The sequence below is a fragment of the Leuciscus leuciscus genome, assembly GCF_965113295.1.
Source record: "Leuciscus leuciscus genome assembly, chromosome: 2".
NCBI lineage: Eukaryota > Metazoa > Chordata > Actinopteri > Cypriniformes > Leuciscidae > Leuciscus > Leuciscus leuciscus.
In genome coordinates, this window is record NC_138726.1 from 34632742 (window position 1) to 34654295 (window position 21554).

The 21554-nt window shown below is 37.0% G+C and overlaps 1 protein-coding gene across 2 annotated transcripts in view; it reads left to right on the forward strand.

Annotated features, from left to right (window-relative positions):
• The window catches only part of ambra1a (autophagy/beclin-1 regulator 1a), a 101277-nt gene extending 86803 nt beyond the window's left edge, over positions 1–14474 (forward strand). For both annotated transcript variants that reach the window (XM_082161750.1, XM_082161751.1), the window contains 2 exons: positions 10288–10404; positions 11777–14474. In XM_082161750.1, coding sequence (XP_082017876.1) covers positions 10288–10404; positions 11777–12354 — 695 coding nt within the window. In that variant the 3' untranslated portion in view covers positions 12355–14474. The remainder of the gene's footprint in view (positions 1–10287; positions 10405–11776) is intronic.
• The last annotated feature ends 7080 nt before the right edge of the window (positions 14475–21554 follow it).

Consider the following 21554-nt stretch of genomic DNA (forward strand, 5'->3'; position numbering starts at 1 on the left):
AAGTTAGAAACTGTCTGCTTTGCCAAATGACACCCAAATCATGAATTACCCCAAAAGCATACCTGGAATCTGTGTAAATATTTGCATCTGATCCTGAAGCTATCGTGCATGCTCTAGTTAAGGCTACAGCTTGAGCTGAAAAATGATCTGGAAGACGACTTGAAGCTACCACTTCAGTGGTGGAAGTTACTGCATAACCAGCTTGTCTGTTACCTTCAATGACTTGAGCTGAACCATCAACAAACAACTCAAATTCTGAATTCTCTATGGGAGTTTCTTTTATTTCACTCATAGGTGTGTATGTAAGCGTAACACAATCGTGAGTCATTTCTCCTTCATCCTCGTCTAACACAACTTCAGTCATTGCAGACATCATACATGAGGAAGTGTTCGTGACTTGCGCACGCTGTAAAACAATGTTCGGGGCTGTGAGGGTAGTTAACCAATTTCCCCAACGGGAGGAGGTGACAGAAGTGACTTTTGCTTGATTCATTAGTGCGGACACTGCATGAGGGCATTTTACGTTTACAGTCTGACCTAACACCATTACTGATGAAGCCTGTGCTGTAGCATGACATTTAAGGCTGTGAGTCTGCTTAACCAGTGTCCCCCAAAGGAAGGCTGAGACAGTCACTTTCCTTTTGTTCTATTAAACAAAAATAAGTATTTCATCTTTGTTGTAAGTTACTGAGGAAATTAAGCACTCACAGCCCAAATGGTTAACACCTCAACAAGCTGCCCCACGAGTTTAATAATGAGGGGAGGGGCTGCCTCAGAGTAGCAAGCAGACTGAGTAGAAGCTGAGTAACATTGTTAACTTGTTTAAAGTTATTTTTTGTTTTTCCTACACTCTTTTCTCCAATGTCCATGCTTACCACAGTAATAACAACTGCCCTCTCTCTTAGGACATTTGCGTTTCTGTTGATTCTCTGTGTTGACCTTAAAGGATGCTGCTGCAATTTTTACTCTTGCCTTGACATCAGAGTCTCTTTCCCAAGTAGCTAACCGCTCCAAGTTGTTTTGCAGGATTCTAGTGGACCATGTGAAGTCTAAGAAAGGCAATGCCTTTCTATGTTCTGACAAAAGACCATCAAACCATGTGCGAACTAGGGGACCATTATCATCTAGCACCTTCTCTGAAGTGTCAGCTATCCCACTGTATGCTGCAGCTGACTGACAAAATCTTTCAGTGTACTCACTGACAGTTTCATCCTTCTTCTGTACACAACTAGTGATCTTTGACCAGTCCACGTTTGGTCCAACAATGTTCTTTAACATTCTCAGAACTCCCTCTTTCAATTAATCTTTTCTGGCATGTTGAAAATCAGAATTGTTTACAGCACTTTCAAAATCATTGAATTCTGACTCAGTCAAGATCTGTGATATTAGCTGGGTGACTTCAGCTAGAGACAAATCATAGAGCCGCATCTTTCTGGACAACTCTCTCCTAAACTCAGAAAAATGTCTTTGCACTGATGGCAAACTCTCAGCAAGTCTCTCTATGGCTTCAGGACCTAAAGTTGTATTGACTGCTTGTAACTGCAGTATGGGGGTTGCAGATGAAACTGTATCAAGCCCTTTTCCCCTACTCTGAGCCTTTTGTCTTGCTCCACACACGTCAACTGCATTTACATCTTTATTCATCAATCCTATCTATTCCATCAATCTTAACTATTTTGTGATGTTTTCCTGACACGGTACTTCCCTGATAAAACAGAGGATAAACCAATAACTTCTCTGACAAAGCAAAGGATAGCTAGTTATGAATACTCATCATAATGTATTCAACCTTCCCTGGCAAGCAGAGGAGGACCAATTTGCTAAACACACTTTAAACAGTTGTTAAACTTTCCTGATTAAACAGAGGATGAACCTCCTTCTCAAGCAAAGTAGGGGATAAACTATTCCATTAAACAACCTTCCCTGATTAGACAGAGGATAAACCAACTTCCCTGGCAAAGCAGAGGATAAACTACTGTTAACACACTATAGCTGTTGTTAACCTTCCCTGGTTGAACAGAGGATGAATCTTTTCTGACTACACAGAGGATAAATCACCTTCCCTGGTAAAGCAGAGGATAAATAAATTATTTCCTGCCAAAAACAGAGGATAACCAATATTAGCACATAATGCTAATCTTCCCTGCCTGAACAGAGGATAACTTTCATTTCTAAAAGAAAACTTTAGAGGAAAACTTAGTTAACCAAACCCTACAGCTGTCTGTTAACTCTTCTCTGACGGCACAGAGGATAACACATTTGTACTGGTCTTAAAGGTTCTTTTGGATAGAGAGGCACTCACCAACCCTTGGTTGTACAGAAAGATTCAGTCTGGAACACAGTCAGATCTTTGTTGAGCTTGAAGTTTCAATCTGGATTCAGGTGGGCATATGTGCAAGAATACTAAGTTGTATGCAACTCATCCGGAAATTAAAACCAGGACTTTTCTCAATTTTAAAACTGGACTTGATCAGGTGGTCTACACCAGATGTCGTATAGGTCACACAAGTTTGACCCATGCTTTTTTACTTAAAGGTGAAGACCCAACATTATGTATGTTTTGTAGGATTCCTTTAACTGTCAAACATATTTTATTAGATTGTCCTGGACTTAACACAAGTAGAATGCTTTTTTATGAAGTTATTTCAGTTAAGGACATTTTTTATGAGATTATACCTGAAAAGGTTTTGGATTTTTTAACATATGTTAACTTAAAAATATATATTGTATAATATGACTTGCTGGTTATCTTTGTTCTGTTTTTATTGTATTTATATGATATTTGTGTTTTTGTAATTTAATTTTTGCCATGAAGATAGCTCTGATTGCTGACATGGCATTAAATAAAAAAGATGATGATGATGATGATGGATTCAGGTGAGGAGCTCCATCCGGGTCACGGCACCAAAACTGTTGGAAACTCAGAAGCAGAGACCAGGAGACTTGGTTCTTTCTTCAGCAGGATTCTTTATTGAGTGCACAAGCTGTCGGTAGCTGCAGTCATCAAGTCTGACTAGGGCAGTAGACATTGTAGTTTATATACATTTCAAGGGGGAGGGATTTACATAGAGGTAGAGACACTCTGAACAAAGCATGTAAATGAAGTACAGGAGTCAGCTCCTTACCAGAAATACTCCAGCCCTGATCTCATCAGCATAACAGTGTCATTCAAATGCATAGATGCTAATCCAATCAGCCTGACAGTATCACCCATAACTTCACATTATCATAGCTTAACCTAGAGCTTTATTTATTACAATAGATTTAGCAGAGAAAGAGAAATAGCGGAGGACACAGAGTGAGCTGCTGCAGGAAAGGTGCATGACCAAAGTTGTCCGAAACATGAGAATACTTTTATATTTATAAGCGCTTCAAACTAAAGCATAAGGATTTACCTTGGCTTGCCCTGTCGTGCTTTGATAGATACATGAGCTGATTAAAGCTTTTTAGCAGTGTTAGGGTTGGACATTATAAGTAAAATGAGTTATGTAATCAGATTACTTTTTTCAAGTAACTAGTAAAGTAACACATTATGTTGTAATTTACAACAAAATATCTGAGTTACTTTTTCACATCCCTTTTTTCCCCATTTATTGACTGACACGTCTCCTGTCCCCATGTTGAGAGAAATCGTGAGTAAAGGTGCAGAGGCGTTGTTTGCGCTGTGTAAACATAACGGTTATTGTAGTTCTAGACTAAATGTTAACATTAAAGGTACAATATGCAAGAATTTTTGCCGCTAGAGGGCGCTACATTCCAAACAACAACAACGGCGTAGCTTGATGACGATGTGAAGGAGCGTGGAATGATGGGAACTGTCGTTTTAAACTCCACCGTGGATGTAAATCAGTCAGACGGGAATCGAAAAATCATGTTCATGGATGAGGCTAAGTTCTATTTTTATAAATGTTGCGTTTAATGACATGCTTTTTGTGGCGAGGGGGGCGCGGTCTGTGATGGGAGAGAAAAGAGACGAGCAAGTAGGTCAAGTGCAAATGCACCTGTGTCTTATTGCAGTGATCGGCGTGGAGAGACCGCTTATAAGCCGCGCTGGAACGAGAGAGAGACTGGAGAGAAAATTGGACGCAGAGGAAGAAAACCGGTGGATCCGAGCTCTCATTTTTGAACTGTTTTGTGCCGTCGCGGTTGCCACAGTGAATGCGCGTTGTGCGCGGCTTTTGTTTGTTTTGCTTTATTTTAATAAAGTACGAGTCCCAGTCACGACGACGCGTCTTCTTCCTTCCTGACTCTTAAACCTCATCACACTATTATTTCATTAAAATGAATTAACCGCATGAAAAGTAAGGTTTAATACTTCATAGATGTTACTGTATTTGTTGAATTCATTGTTGTGATAACGCTGCGCAGTTTTACATGTTCTAAACAATTGTTGTAAAAGTACATTCGAACATGCCCACATCATTTGCCAAAATACTGATTCATCTTTATGTATAACACATGCTATATTTATTTACATGGCCATAAACACCAGACGTGATAAACAATGTCAATAAACTAAACACAAATCTAAAGCAATAATACTTTCCTTACATAAACATAACTATTACCGAATGCTACATTTGGAAAATATAAAATTAAGCATGCTTTGTCGACAGAACCAGCTGCAATCGGTAAAGAATAATTGTGTCCCATAACGACTGCAAGAAACAAGCTAAAGTTTGTAGCTTGATAGACGCTACAACTACAACTTCCGCATTTGTCCAGGACTCCACGCAGTACGAGCGGAAACCGAGGGTGACGCGGATATGACGCAATTGACTGGCGACTCCCAGCTCCCCCCTGCTCTAACGCCCCGTTTCCTTGGTTAAAATCGCAATTTTCTCACGATTTAAAAATAGTTGGAAACATTTGGGATATTGTAAGTAATCAACTTAACAAAATATATAACACTGGCCTTGAGATTTTGGGATATTTTAATGCAAAATTCTTACATATTGTACCTTTAACTTTCTAATCTCATTTGCAAAAAAAAAACAGATTCAGTAATCCTAAAAAAAGGAATAAAAACAGTAAAATTCAAATTCAGAGTACTATGCAAATCTGCAATAATTAAACGTTAACACAAATATATGTTATTTATTTAATCTCACTTTATTACCAGTGTCTTTGTTTCTGACCTTTAATGATCCAATTCAACTATACGAATAAGGAAAATTAATATTAGTTAAACATCTCAGTTGTTATTAAATATTAATATTTTTGTTTTTATTGAAGTAAGAATGTTGAAATTTCTTCTCCTGTGTCTTGTTCTTCTGCAATCCAGAATGGCAGCACAGTTGAAAGGTTTGTTTGAGCTGTGCCCTCTGCTGTACAGACATGAATTTGCATTTCCCTCAGCCTAAGCTGCTTATTCCTTTCACTTTTTGTGTGAAAGGGCCTTTACATTTGCCAAAAATAAAATTTTTTTTTTTTTTTGTTATTAAAAAACGAATAAGCAAGCCCAGCCCAGGTGGGAAACAGTAAGGCAAAAGTAACGTAACACATTACTGTCCATGAAAAGTAACTAAGTAATGCAATTAGTTACTGTTTTAAGGGAGTAATGCAATATCGTAACATTACTTTTAAAAGTAACACCTAGTCGTGTTTTCTTCAGCACATAACTTAACTTTTACGGTTATATCCTTATCGGTAAATATTATAAATTCACACGAGTATTTCCATTTAGCATATTCTGACAACAAACGAATCTCCATCAAATTTCACAGACGTCAGTGAACGAGCGTTGATGCACGTCAAACAGACAGAGCGCAACAGAACAGGTTCTGCTTTAAAAATGGTAAGCAATCAGTTGTTTTTTGGTTTAGAATGTAATGTTTACATTTTAACCCTTTTTTGCACAATGTACAGCATAGTCTATATTCACAACTTGTTTTCATAATCTTTATATTGCACATTGTTTGGAGGACAGCATTGGGCAGGTTGTGGAATCAAAACAATTTATTAAAATGTTGTTTTTTAAATAAAAATGAATAGTTTGGGGAATTTTCATGTTATAAATCGATCAATCGCAGATATAATCAACAGATTAAACAATTTTCAAAAGAATCGCTTGTTGCATCCCTGGTTGTGATATATTTATATATCTGGCCATCACACTATTTGAATTATATCATTCTTATTATTGTATTTTAAAGGTGTACTTAGTAACTTTTTTCCCTCATTAAAAAGTTTTACATCAAACTATGAATAGGTCTTTTGACAAAAATGTTTAAAAATTATGTACACTTACTTTTACAAAATGGAGACGGCAGTCATATCAGTGGCTAAGAAAAGTTTTATCAAACATGGGGGCTGCCATATTGAGATCATGTGACCTGTGATCACCAAAAGCTGTGCCTTGCAAAAAGTTACTACTACTACTATTACATAGTACTACTATAGCATAATAACTTTTCTAAATTGACTCCTATGCTCAAGACAAACTATATAAAAGTATCTAAATAAAACTAGTGAACCAATCCAAACCAAATAAGTCAGAGTTGACAAATTAATTGTTCAAACAAGCAGTCCCTTTTAGAGTATTGAAACAAACTGCATCAATTTGCTGTTCATTAACCACAAAGCGAGGACAAGAGTTCCTCAAGGTCCAGTTTATTGATGTATGTATTCTTAGACAGAATAACATATTTATAAAAAGTCTAAAACAAAGGACAAACAAAACTGCTAATAGATACAGTGATAAATGTAAGTATAAAAATCAAGACCACTGGGACATATTAGGATTGGTGAATCTAACACTTACTGAGTGTACCTCTCATAAAGCAAATGAAATAATTTTTGTCAGCTGGGTTGTGTTGTGCATTAAATGTGAATGACTGGAGTTTGTTTCCACTTAATTTAGGTATGCAAACCTTTCTCAGATTTTTAGTGTGGTATACTGTAGAGCCTATTTTGGGTTTCGTCCTCTCAGATCATTGTAATGGAAAGATTCAGTCTTATGCCACTCACAAACAACACAATTTTATCCCTGATTGTCCGCTCGTCAACAGTTAGGGGAGATAGCTGACAAAAGCCCAAATTCAGAGGCAAATTCACGTAAGTGATGATCGCTATGTTTGAATTATCAAAGACGCAATCTGAGAGAACCGCCAGTGTGTTGCTGATGCCCGAGAGATATTTAGCAGTTAAATTTCTAGACCTGTGAGCAACCCAAGTCCTGTAGTGTTAAATGTGTTTTGACTGGAACTGACATCAACGACGACAGACAGTTGTGTAGTGTGAAAAGAACAGCCATTTTGAAAGTTGTTTAGTGTATGAATGGCGTTATCCTACTAAATGAAAGTGTTCAGTTTTTGTGAAGCCATGGTTTTGTTTTATGTGTTCAGGTTCAGGTTTGATTTGGCATTAAAAACTTTCTTACTGCCAAGCATCTCATCATTCTTCAGTGGTCAGAGCTTAGACAGACAGACAGACAGTAACCAGTCTCATTATAGCACTTCATGACGCTTAGACACCTTAACTCTCCTTTACAGAGGAATCAGCTTCAGCTGTCATAGGCAGAATACCAGCCAAAGGTCATGAGAGTTTTCATAATGTCTCCTCCTTCCTTTCTCTCAGTGTCCTTTAACCCTTTTCTTAAACACACAAAATATGCATGAATCACTATAGAAAACAGCTCATTTCCATGTGTTTGAATGGCTAGTGTTGTTGATATCCAGTGACTCATGCACCTTTAAGGGGATTTACTGTACAGTCTGTCACAACATTCACATGAAGCACTGTGGTCGCAGAAGAGCAAATCCTCACATTTCCATTCTGGCATTGGTGGGCTTTTTGTCTGACACTGAAAGCTTGTTTGTGTAAGGATTGAGCAGTATAAGTGGTGTTCATTATGCAAACTGGCCAACAGGACAGCTACATGCAAGAATGTTCCAATTACTTCTTAAAGACAGGGATGATTGTTTCTCTTACTCATTCAACTCACACACACACACTCACTAGTTTTGGAGGCATAACAGATGTTATGTATTAGATAAATAATTAATATATAGCTCAAAGACTCTCTTCACTCAACAGCAAAATGTATTCCTCACAGAAGCCTGTGGGTGCAGTCAGTGCTGAGAGATTACTTTTTCATTGTTCAGTCAGCACAAACCCCATGAGGAGATGCTCCACACGGAGCCATTTAATTCTCTCACGCGGCCTGATAGTGGCTTGTTCATTAGCTGTGTATGAACAAAAATGCTGATGTGATAATAATGCTGCACATCGGTACTGGTATGAACAAAACCCAATTGCACCGTTGCCATTGGCTCAGTCACAGAGATGCATTCAGGGCTTTGAAAGATCTGTCTCCTGAATGACGTCATTGTGAATGGTTGGGTCAGATATATTCATTTTCTTTGGCTTTAAAGGAATATTCAGATACTGTAAGAAATAACAATATTATTAATACGTGTAAAATTTCACACAGTAAGAAAAAAATCTGTCTAAAAAACAGATAATACCCTGGCAGTGTACTCACATTTCCATTCATTCCTTCATATTAACAGTACATTGGTCCGACTCTTCTTAGTGTATCTGAAAATTATTTGCTTTCTATTAAACTGACATTGAATCTTTTTTCTACCCACCACTAGAGTAATGTTAGATGTATAAACCTGAAGAAAAATATACCGTTAAGCTATGGCTGTCAATAGAATACAATAATCCTGACTAATCTTATGATATCTTTAGAAGGCAACATTCAAAAGTTTGGGGTCTGAAAGATATTACTTTTTTTTTTAAAGAAGTATCTTATGCTCACCAAGGCTGAATTTATTTGATAAAAAATGCTGTAAAAACAGTAATATTGTGAAATATTATTACAAATTAAAATAATCTTTCTATTTTAATAATATTTTAAAATGACCAACCTGAATTCTCAGCAGCCATTGATCCATGCTTCAGTTTTCATTTTTGTCAGGATTATTTTATCAATACAAAGTTCAAAAGAACTGCATTTTTTTTAAATAGAAATCTTTTGAAACATTATAAATATTTGTACTGTAATTTTTTTTTATCAATTTAATGCATCCTTCCTGAATAAAAGTACTATATATTTTTTTTTTTTAAGTCTAAACCCAAACTTTTGAACTGTAGTATAGATTGAAAGTATAAAAATATCAAATTTGTTTATTTAAATGTTATTCATGAGATTTTATATACTTTTATAATGGGAATGTTGTGTTTTGCTTTTTTGTGTTTTTCTATTTAGCATTTTGTGCTCAGCGTGTGTTGTGGCAAACAAGGACAGACTGGCATTAGTGGCCTTTGTCACCGGTGATCTAAGAGAATTTGGTTGTGTTGGGTCCAGATGGCAGAGGTGATGATGGGCAGGTTCTGTATTTTTGGAGAGCTGTTGTCCAGGGAGGGATAAACTGACATTGGCAAGCTTGAGCTTGGGTGACGCATTTTACAGGCAGCAATGAGTATTCATATTGGAAATTAGTGACCCTGTACCATGAGTGCAGTTTGGCAAAAGAGAGACTATACAATCATATTAAAGACACTTTAAAACACGACGATCAGCCTGCCAGTTGAGATAAGCTTAAACAGCAGACGGTATATTATGTCCATTAATGCCTAAACAGCTAAACAAGTTACTAATTATTAAATCATTTTTGTCAATTCTGTTATTCTAACACGGAACGTCATTTTTACAGATAAACACACGATTTCTCATTTTCACTTACTTTATTTCCTATAGCTGATGATGTAGGTGTATTGCTGCAGGTATATAAAAAAAAAAAACTGAGATAGAGGATTCCTCTCCATTATTCTTGACTGTCAATGTTTTGTTGTGTGCTTCTATTTGTCAAATTTCTATTTCTCAAATCATTCATCTGATAATAACATTTGGATGGTTTATGATTTTGCAGTCAGATGTGAAAATGTAAAACATAAGCAAGCAATAAAAAAGCAGTAATAATAAAATATGTAAACTATTGTAGTGGCACTTCATTCAGTGTGAGAATAAAGTGTGAGAATTAAGAACCAACACAAAAGCAAACATTTGCAAGCATTCAGAGGTTTAAGAAAGCACAGTACAATATTAGTTTAGTCATAGTACCACTCTCCCTGAAAAATGTGAGTACAAAAAGAAGTAATATTATTTTCTCTCATTTTGCCACTAACCTGTGCAAGTTTTTATCATCTGTTTGTTTGTTTGTCCGTTTTTATTCATCCCATTTGTTTTCTTTTTATGTTGAAAATCAAATAAATCAAATGGGGGGTTTCAAAAGCAACTTATACATTTCTGAAATGATCATTCTTTATCATCCACAGACTCTCTGGATTTAGAGACTCTCCCAGAGGATTCTGGGTCTGAGGTGGTACCAGAGACGCCCCCCCACAGTCGACCTCAGGAAGATGAAGGGTCAGATCTCACTGAACCCAGCACAGGTAACCAGCACATACTTCACACAGATGAACACAGTAACTATGTAATGTTGATTTTGGTCCTGGAACTGTTATCAACTAGCCAGCATTTGATTTAGGGCCAACTTGAACAACATTTAAATCATCATACAGTAATATTGACTTCTGACCGTAGGGATGGTTTATGGTTAGGACAAAGAAAGGACATTTAAAAACAAAGCCATCCTAGGTAATACAATTGTTTTTACCTTGGTAACTAACATGTTGGGGTGCTTTCACCCTGGCAGTTCAATAGAACTGTTGAGCAATTTTCATTAATTTGAAAGCAATTTGAACTCTGGTCCTCACTTGTTCAGCATGTAAAGTAACATGCACATGCATTTTAGCTGATGACAATATCATTAGTTCAACCAAACACATGCAGGGGATCATGCCAGTGATGATTTACGTTGGATACGAGCGAGTGTGAGCGTGCAGTGTAATCGTGTAGAGTGCAATCAGAGCGGCAAATGAATGGCTCGCAATCAGATGTCTCCTCAAAAGAGCAGCAGAATGCAATGTGCATAGACGCAAGTGTTATTCATTTTGCTGCACATAATATCACTAATTAAATAAAAAACAACATATTAACCCACATTGTTCTCTCTATCATGCGTGTTGTGCACATTTGTGATGCCGCAAGATGAACACAAATCCACTGAGGTGCGATAGGACCTATAAAAACCAGACCCGTCACACTCAGATTCAGACCGCAGCAAACATGCCCAGTGTGAAAGTCCCCTTAGATTGGTTGTTGCACAGCACAAGTCACTTGTGGAGTACATAGTCCGCTCACAATTCAGAAAACGAATGCAAGAATTGTAACTATCAGTGCAGAAATTAAACCATGAAGAAGGAAACCAAAGCTTGAAAGGATTGTTGATGCTGATGCAAACATCTGAAACACACTCTCATACTCATACTAACTATTCTTGATCCACAGTGCCTAAACAGTAGATGAGGATCAAAGAATTGAGGTTGCAGACATTGTTGATGAATAATTTAGAGTCAATTGTGGTGCTTTAATTGCACTGCACCTTCCTGTTAAATTAGGTCCATACAACATGTGTCCAGGCTATAAACCTGTACTGTAACAGCTGTTTGAAAGCACTTCTATGTGTGTAAATCTCCACTGACACTGGCAAGACATAAATCTTCCACTAACACCAAACATTTCGCTGTCAACACACCCTGCAACTCTTCGTGTTTTGTAAGCTGTCAATTTCACTTTTTCTCCAAAAGGCCATCCAGCTTTATTACTTTGTTCCTCCCTAATAAAATGTATTGATCCCTAAAGCAAGTTGGACACTAGTATTTCTTGAAGAACTCAATAGTTCTCCTTCACTCTCTCTCTCAGGTCAGGCAGAGTATGTTTCTCGTATCCGAAGGCTAATGGCTGAGGGAGGCATGACTGCGGTTGTCCAGCGTGAGCAGAGCACCACAATGGCTTCCATGGGAAGCTTTGGCAACAACATCATTGTCAGCCACCATATCCACCGTGGCTCCCAGACAGGTGCGGATGCACGAAGCCGTACTCTTTTGAGCCCTATCCCTGGTCCCTCCTCTAGTGTCCCTGAGTCTTTGGCTGGAGCTGCAGGTTCGTACTCCTGCGTCCTCACCAACGCACTGGGGCTTCATACCGACACAGCTCTGGGCACCTCTACAGACATAGACCTAACACCCCTCGTAGAACAAGAGAGACTTCACACATCCCTCCTGTCACAGGAGTTTTCACCTCTTTTCTCATCTGCTGTAAACACAAACGGACCTTCTGCTTCCATGGAAACAGACAGTGTCTTGGAGGGAGAGGAGCTCCAAGACTTTGTGCCCCTCTCTCCATCTTTACTCTCATCCTCACCATCTCTTTCTCCAGTGAATAACAGTAACTACAGCAACAGTGATAATAATTACCACGGAGAAGAGTATGGGCGGTGAAAGGGGCGGAGTTCGGAGAGAAGTCATAATTTGAAAACAACGAGAAAAGAGAAGGCAACACAACAGAAACGTCCGAATATATTTGCACTCGGTGTTCCTTTCGCATCAGCGTTAATATTTTGCATCTGCTCTGACACAATTTAGTGAATAATGAAAGATGGAGAAACAGTTGAGGTTTCCTGATCAGCTTAAACTCAGCAATGTATTGAGGCGATTCCATGTTGTACTTCAGTCAGCCTTGCTGAAGGTTCCAGTGGTGGTCTCTGTCTGCCTGTTGTCCATCATGAAGTGCGCACATATATAGCCACGTACAGAATAAAGTGTGTATGTGTTTTTATGTGAATGCCAGAGAGACGGAGCATCACTTTGCAGGCAGTCTTGAGTCTGCAGAGCAATATCAGTTCAACTGAACGTTTTGTTCCTCTACATCTTCTTTCAAATGTAACATTTCAGATGCCATTGAAATCTCCTGCCTGGACCAGAAAAGTGTAAAGTCTCGTATAGTCTTGTATTTGAAGTTACAAAAACTTGTCACACTCTGAACAATTTGGTTATGTTACTGTTGGTTAGTTTAGAACTGGGTATAAAGTCACTTCTGTAGAAGGTAGGCCCATTTTTAGAAAGTGATTGTTACATTTTAGTTCAGATTTTTTTAAAGGTGAAAAGGCCGCACCTTGTTTTTCCTGTTTTTAAACTTTTGGAAAGAAGATAAGAAAGAGAATCAAGAAAGAAGACAGAGTTGTCTAAACAAATATTGTATTCTGTAGAGTTAATTCTGTGGCTTTAATGTGTAGTTCAAAAATGAACATTCATCATTTACTCATCCTCATGTTTTTCCAAACCTGTCCGACTGCAGAACACAAAATAAGTTATTTTGAGAATTGAGAAGAAAGAAAGAATTGGGTTATTTCTAGAAGAGAAATCCTCTAAAAGAGAAAACTCTTTTGAGAAGAATCCAGGTTTGGAACAACATGAGGGTGAGTAAGGGATGACAAAATTTTCATTTCAACCTTTAAGATCTGTAGCCCCATAAAATCATCAGCTTCATCAGTCTTCCATGTGGCCAAGTCAGTCTTCTTTCCACCCATCGTTACCACTGAAACCCCTTAATTATCTGGTTTTGCCATAAAAAAAAAAACAGAAAGTTGGTTTCTTGAAAGGGTTTTCCCTTCCCTGTTTACAGTAAAGTGGTTCTTGACATAATGTGATAAACCTCACACTCAGAACCTCAACAGGGAAGCGGTGAAGTTTGACAAGCATGTCTATGTGAGAGAGACACTATCCCAGTTCTGTCAGCTACTGTAGATTTTCAAAGCCTACTGAAAGTTAAGCAGACACCTGACAACATTTCTGTTGCTACCTTGCCATTTATTTCTTATGTAGCACTCTGGTTTCTACCTTCTCTCTCAGAAAAGTGTGTAATTTCAGAATTTGAAGCATATTTTGACTTCAGCTTGTTCACAAACCACTAAATAACCACCACATCATAATGTCGGATGTTCTTAAGTGTACTTTATGTTAATATGTGACCTTAGGGAGTGTCTTTATGGTGTGTTTTTCACTGTCGAAATGCTGGCCAGTGGCCTGGTACACAGTGCTACAGTACTGCATAGGGAAGGCGAATGTTTGGATGAATGTTTACGTGAGATTTCTCTTGTTCACTGGCTAATGCATTATGTTCCGCATTAATATGGAGAGCCTCTCTCTGCTTCTTATGGCAAACCACTTTATCCTGAAAATGAATGTCTGGCAGTGTCTCCTGAATCAACCTGCTGCTTTGGTAAACAGTGTAACCTCTGCTTTAGAGCTCAGCTCACTGGCATCCTACAGTAAAACAAAACAAACAACAACAACAACAAAAAATGTTGTGCTTTTTCTGCACATGATGTATAAGACACTGTAGAATTACAGCAGCAGCTTTTCTGAGAGATTATGTACTTCACATTAAAAGTGACAAATTATTGTCTTTTTTGTTTGTTTTTCTGTTTGCTTTTTAGAAAACTGTTTTTAAAATGTGTCTTTTCAAAGAAAAAAAAAATGCAGTAAAACATTGATCTGCATACTGGGAAACAATCCTGTATGTGAATTATATGGAATAAAGTTATAACAAACATACCGTGTTAATGTTTCTAATGTTTTTATTTTATTATTATGGGCCTTTTTGTTGCAGATGACCGGGATGAGAGATGTCTCATATGCCCCTACTGTTTTGACTTATCTTTTGCTGCACCTATTGATTCTTTAAACCAAAGTCTAAAGGTCCAGATGTTATTAGATTCACTGTAGTTCATTTATGATATAACCATTTTCATTCATACACTTAGCTCCACATTAGCCTTGTTGCTCCTGAGCCGACTTCAGATCAGTGCTGCCCTGTTTAGGATTATGCCTCTCACACAAGTAGATTCTTTCCAGATGATCCAGACTAAACAGTGATAGTGTTCAGTGTGCTATGATGGAGAGGTTAACACTGGCTCTGAGATACCATTATTTGAATAAAAAGGCCTGTAAAATGATTTGTCAGTTAATATTAAGATTCTCAAATCTGCAGTTTCAGACATTTGCTATAGGATTCTGAAGGTACAATGATGTAATTTAAGATTGTTAATTGTTAATCTTCTCAGTGAAAATGGTTTAGAGAGATGTGAATAGAAATGAGATGTGTGAGAGCTGCATATCAGGGAAGGAACATCAGGACGAGTGTTTTGGTCCTCTATAGCCTTTTTCAGTCCTTATACTGATTAAATGGGATCTCAAGGGAAGACTCTATTCTGAGGAGCAGCCCTGTAATGAGGACCTCAAGATGACCTAACTGTTAGAAAACATCAGTTTCATGATATAAAACACACACACACACATCCAGAAACACTTCATCATGCTGGTATGTATGAAATCAACAGCCAAACTAGCTAATGTGAGGCTGTAGAGGCAACATGCAACAAGCCATGTAAGAACATTTTGTGCTTTTGGGCTCCAATCATCTAAAACTGTGTGGTGGCTAATTGCTGATGTAGATTCAAGACCGCTGGGGGCTCATTAACAGAAGGAAGAGAGTTGCCTTACAGCATTCTGCTGCACACACACACACACACACATACCAGGAGGTCAAGGTTTGGCAGGGTTGTATGAGGCAGTTACCTCCTGCTGGTAGATGCTGTAACTACACCATTTGGGTGGCAAAAAGCATATTTCTCCATCGATGATAACCTTTTTCAAACAGCTCTGTGTTCAGACTAAATATTTATATATTTGTTTAATTACTGCATTTATAATGTATTTTTATTAATTGTATGTGTAGATAGACAGACATTCTTGAAAATAAAATAATATTTTTATTCAGCACGGATGCATTCAATTGATCAAACGTGATAGTAAAGACAATGTTACAAAATATTTCTGTTTCAAATAAATGCTGTTCTGAACTTTCTATTCATCAAAGAATCCTGAAAAATCTATCCCGGTTTATTTTAAAAATATGAATCTGCACAACTGTTTTCAACATTGATAATATTAAGAAATGTTTCTTAACCAGCAAATTAGCCTAGAATGAATTCTGAATGATCAGACACTGATGTAAAGATGCTGAAAATTCTGCTTTGACATCACTGGGATAAATTATATTGAAAAATATAGTAAGACATTTTTTTAATAATTTTGATCAAATGAATGCAGCAACCTTGGTGAGCAGAAGAGACTTCAAAAACAAAATACCAGTCTCTCTAGCTATGTAGCAAAGCAATTGCTTTTGAAATGGCTTTTTTCAGATATTATAGTCCTCCTTGATAGAAACACTTTGCTCCTCTAATCAGTGTCATCCTGACAAATATCAAGAGTTTTAATGCAGGACTGAGAAATCCATTCCTGCCATGTGAAATCACGCCAATTCCTTTTCCCCCTGGCCAGACTAAGCTATGACAGAACGTTCCTGAGGGAATGGAAGCCACCGCAGAATTCACTGTTTATATTGAGAAAACGACTATACACTTTTCCCTAAAGGCTCTGAGAAATTCCATCTGTCTGGCAGGAAATTTGTTCGCCATTAGACCAGTGTGTCTTATTTTCAACTTTCAGCTGAGTCTCCTGTCTCATATGTGACCCTGTACCACAAAACCAGTCACATGGGTACATTTTTTGAAATTGAGATTTATACATCATCTGAAAACTGAACAAATAAGCTTTCCATTGATGTATGGTTTGTTCGGATATGGCAATATTTGGCTGAGAAACAATTATTGAAAATCTGAAATCTGAGGGTGCAAAAAAATCGAAACATTGAGAAAATCGCCTTTAAAGTTGTCCATTTATGTTGGCGATTGTGCTGCATTCACTCACAAAAATAAATGTTTTATATCTTTACAGTTGGAAATTTACATAAAATCTTCATGGAACATGATCTTTACTTAATATGATTTTTGGCATAAAAGAAAAATCAATAATTTTGACCCTTACAATACTTTTTGGCTATTGCCACAAATATCTGTGCTACTTGTGACTGGTTCTGTGATCCAGGGTCACATATGTCAGTATTGATGCTGTGAATGAGTAATCTGGAATTGCTGGAATTCATATCTCACTTCATGTAAACCTGTGAGGTTGACAATAGCGGGGAAGTAAAATAATGACAAATTGTTTTTGAAACAAAAAAGCGTGTTGAATTGCACTACTTGAAAAAATATGCATTGCATTAACCCTGCTTGCATTTTTATGGGCTGAAATTCAACATGGTTGTATATTTAAGCTGTGAATATTTCAATTCAAAACATTTCACACGTTTTCATTAATAAAAATGCAATAATCCATATTCACCTTTTCAGATTTCACTTACAAAATATTCATTCTGTTTAAAAATATTAATAATGAACACTGACATTTTCATTAATAAAAATGTCAATAATCCATATTCACCTTCCACAAATTCAGTGGTTCAAATTCGACAGAAAATTCAACATTTCACATCCGGGAACGGCAGGAATATCAGTAGATTGCCGATTGACAATCTCCATAGCTGTTAGTCGATCTCACCAGCAAGTAGTGCAAGCGGCTGTTGACGAAGAAAACTATAGAGCAACGGGTTGTGATGATTATCATTATTCAATATAATTATTGAAATTTTATTAATGAGAACGTGTGTGAAATGTTTTGAATTGAATTCACAGCTTATGTGATGTGATTATCAACCATGTTGAATTTCAGCCCCAAAAAATGCAAGCCCTAAAAATACAATGCATTAAAATGCAAGCAAGGTTAATGCAATGCATGTTTTTTCAAGTAGCCTAGGCCTAGTGCAATTCAAGAAGCTTTTTTTGTTTCAAAAACATTTGTCATTATTTTACTTCCATAAGCGGGCCTGATCAGAGTCCTCCCTATAAAGCTGATCTCAGTAATTTTGTGTAGAAACAAAGCTCTAATACAGACATGATTACATGCCCTGCTGAGCATTATTATCACCTACACTAACTCTGCTCTCACTCTCCAGAACTGCTGTTGCATAAAGTGCTCCACACAGAGGATCTCAGAGAGCTGCATCGCAGTGTAAGTGGGCACTGCGTGTCTGTGTGTGTGGTGGCATTTTTCTGAGCGCTCAAGTGCACGCATGCACAGTTAGGCTTTGTGAGAGAGGAGATTTAATGATGGGTGTTTTCTGAGAGAGAAAGACTGTTATGCAAAGCCCCTCTTAATTGTATAATGTGGCAGATAAACAGAGTGGGCTAGGGTTAATGGGGATGACTACAGCAAAACATGCTGCTAATGATCCGGCCCATTTACTATTGCTAAAAAACCCTTGGCACAGTGTGCAGCCATTATGTACTGAATGCAATTACAAAGCTATCACATGTTTCTCTAACTGATATGGCATGTTGTACATTTATTTGTTTGTTGTTGTGTGTGGACATTTTCTTCTAAAGCGATCATTTTCCTGTGCTTCTCTGCTGCTGTCAGTTATAATTTGCTGTACATCCCCAGCTAATAAAGCCACTGAGACTGTACAGGAAATATCCACACAGCATTTGCTCATACATTATGGTGTATTGATCAATTTTGTCCAAAATTGCCCATATTACTTAACAGGATACATAACCCTGAAATTGAGTGTAATCTGGTCTCACGATCATAATAGACTGATTATCTGCCGTCATACACAGTGGATGTTTTTTTTTTTTTTTTTTTTTTTATTAACCTTTAATATTCATGATCTATTCGTTGTATGTTTATGGCTTTGTAATGCATCAAAGTAGTGTGTACATCACTTACAAAAAAAACTTACATTGTAATAAAAAAAAAAATGCTATGAAAGCTATAAAATATAACTTTAAATTTGGTGTGTGCCAGTGATAACAACCGATATGAGTAGTATTGAATAGAAATATAATCAAGTATCTAGAGATGTTTTATATTCAAGTGAGAGGTGCCGTTGAAATAAAGCAGGGATTAGGTTGTGTGAAATGCATAAATACCCTCTTTTTTTATTATTTAAAGAACAAACTAAAAATCAAATATAGATATAGCCAACTTTTCATGCGCCTTTAATACAGTTATTGTGAGTTAGAAAACCACCAAATGAGCAAACCTCAGAATTTTGTTATTAAAAAGGAATAATATAGGAAAAATACCTGATATAGTATGGTTTAAAATGCATTCAGCAGTCTTCAATAAATCCTGAATGGTGTTTATGAGGATGGTGTTTGAGTGTTAGTTAAAAAAAAAAAAAAGGTTTTGGGACATATCCAATAATCATAACAGATCTGAATAGCCTGTGTCATATTTATGCAAATTACTCTGCTCTCTGGAATACTTGATTCTGATTGGTCAGTCGTGGCATTCTGGGGTCATATTTTGTTAACATGATCACTTAATTGTTGAGGCCTAATTGACCGTTTCCCCAGCAACTCATTTGCTACACCGCTCTGCTAATTTCATGGCTCTCGTATGATTCCGCAGTGTCTAATTTTGCATAATAAAATCATTTTAACTAAACTGAATTCTTCACGTCCATTATTTAGAATCACAAAATTACCCTCTTTACAGTGACGGAAAGGGATAGTTCACCCAAAAAGTGAAAATTCTGTCATCATTTACTTCCACTCATGTCTTTCCAAACCTGTATGACTTTCTGTCTTCTGTGGAACAAAAAAAGTATTTTGAGAAATGTGTCCTTGCTGAATAATAGTGTCAGAATTGTTTTTGTCAGTGGAAGTCAGTGGTCACCAAAAAAATGTCTTACCAACATTCATCAAAATATCTTCCACAGTCAATATGATGCAGCTTTGGAATGACGTGATGGTGTGTAAATTATAACATCATGGTTATTTTTGTGTGAACTATCCCTTCAAAGTAATTGGTATAACTAAACAAAAAAATACTAGCTTTAGTAAGAATGTGAACCACATTAAAAGACACCATAATAGGCTTTTACAAATTAATTTGAAATTATTAAGAGACAAGACCTTTTCAAAGAAATCAGACAGGGAAGAGAGGAAATATTATTATTATATTATGTTATTGTTATATTATTAATCTCACTGTTATTATTTTATGTCACATTATTGAACATAACCAGAGCAAAGGGACGTGTCAAATAGAATAAAGTCAAAGGGAAGTTAACAAAAAATAACAGTTCCACTTACCCGATGTTGTACTTGATCAAAGAAACAATTCAATCTTTTTTGTTGTTGTTGAACAAAAACCCTCTAAAGGGGCTTAGAACCGTGTTTGTGATGCCAAGAACCCCTGAGAGCTGTGAAGAACCGTATTTGCGTAGGGTTCTCTGAGCGGTAATGGTTCCGGCAAGGACCATTTGTCATCCAAAGCACCTTTTTTTAAGAGTATATTTGCATAATTGTATCTTCTCCTACGGTGTACTGGAATGTTATATGCTCAACTGAAGAGTATGAAAGGGGTCACAATTTCAGCTTTATGGCTTTTAAAAACAATTTTGGTTGTTTTGTTTTTTTGCTGCCAGGAAGTGATCACTATAAAAAGTAGCTGAAAGGATGTTTTGCATGTCCTTCTTAGACACTTAACTGTGTTCTTGTTCATCGGAAAACTGATGCTCATCATTACATTACATTAGCTTAACTTTCCATTTAGATATAACTGCTTTGTTTTTGATTAGTTTAATTATTTATCTCTCGCGCATACACAGACACACACACACACACATTCCTTTCTCTCACATATTACTTGCTCTGGTACCTCTCTGTCTTTTGGTGGTGAATAATGATGCTAATACAAACATGCACCTCTTAAACAGAGAGAACACACTGCACTTAGAGCCCCTGAGAGTGTTATATAATAACGTAAATGGGTGGAAATATAAAAAGTGGAGGGAGAGGATAGAGAGAAGCAGAAGAGGGTGAGATGTTGAAGTCTGTGGCTGTATGTGATGCTGATCTTTCTCTATATTCAAATGAGAACACAAGTGTGTGCTTGGCTGAATGCGTGTTCGTATTCCAAAAGCAGGAAGGACAGCTCATTCTCACAGTATGCAAACTGCAGCCAGATCCATGGCAAAACTAATTGGGGGAAACTAATTGTCTGGAAGTGTTTTCCTTATATTGCCATCTTCAGACTTATGCCATTTGTATATGAAAAGTTTTTAGTTTTTCTAATTTGACTCGCTATAGCTATTAGGTTAGGATTAAGGGGAGGAGAAAGTAGTCCTGAGAGTGTGTAGTCTGTAAGTCATCTGACTCTGGTTTATTCATTCATTCATTTTCATTTAGAAAAAAAACATGACTCTTGTCTATCTCTCTTTCCCAAGTAAGGAGGTGTGCTTTAAAGGGGCATAAACAGTAGTTCTTCTATCACTTCAAAGCAGATTCTCAATTAATCTGATTTAGTCCAATGAGAATATTAGAGAGAGAGGTGTCACTATCAAAAACTAGTGGTGATCATCGCATTGTTTTGTCTATAGTGACTCTTTCAGTTTACGGTTTTGCTTTAGGTCAACCACATAAAGTTAATTGATAGTGTTACTTTGGAGAGATTTTATAACATTGATAAACATCAGAAAAAGCCAGAAAAAAAATACTGAGGGAAAAAGCCATTTCCTTTGTCAGTAGTTCAGTTAGCTATTGCAAATCAGTTTTATTGGTGAACTTTATCAATTGTTTTATTGAGGCAGATACTGCCTCAGGCGTGAAGCCCCAATAATTCTATAGCACGTGCGCGAGAAACACACCATATACAATGAATTCAGT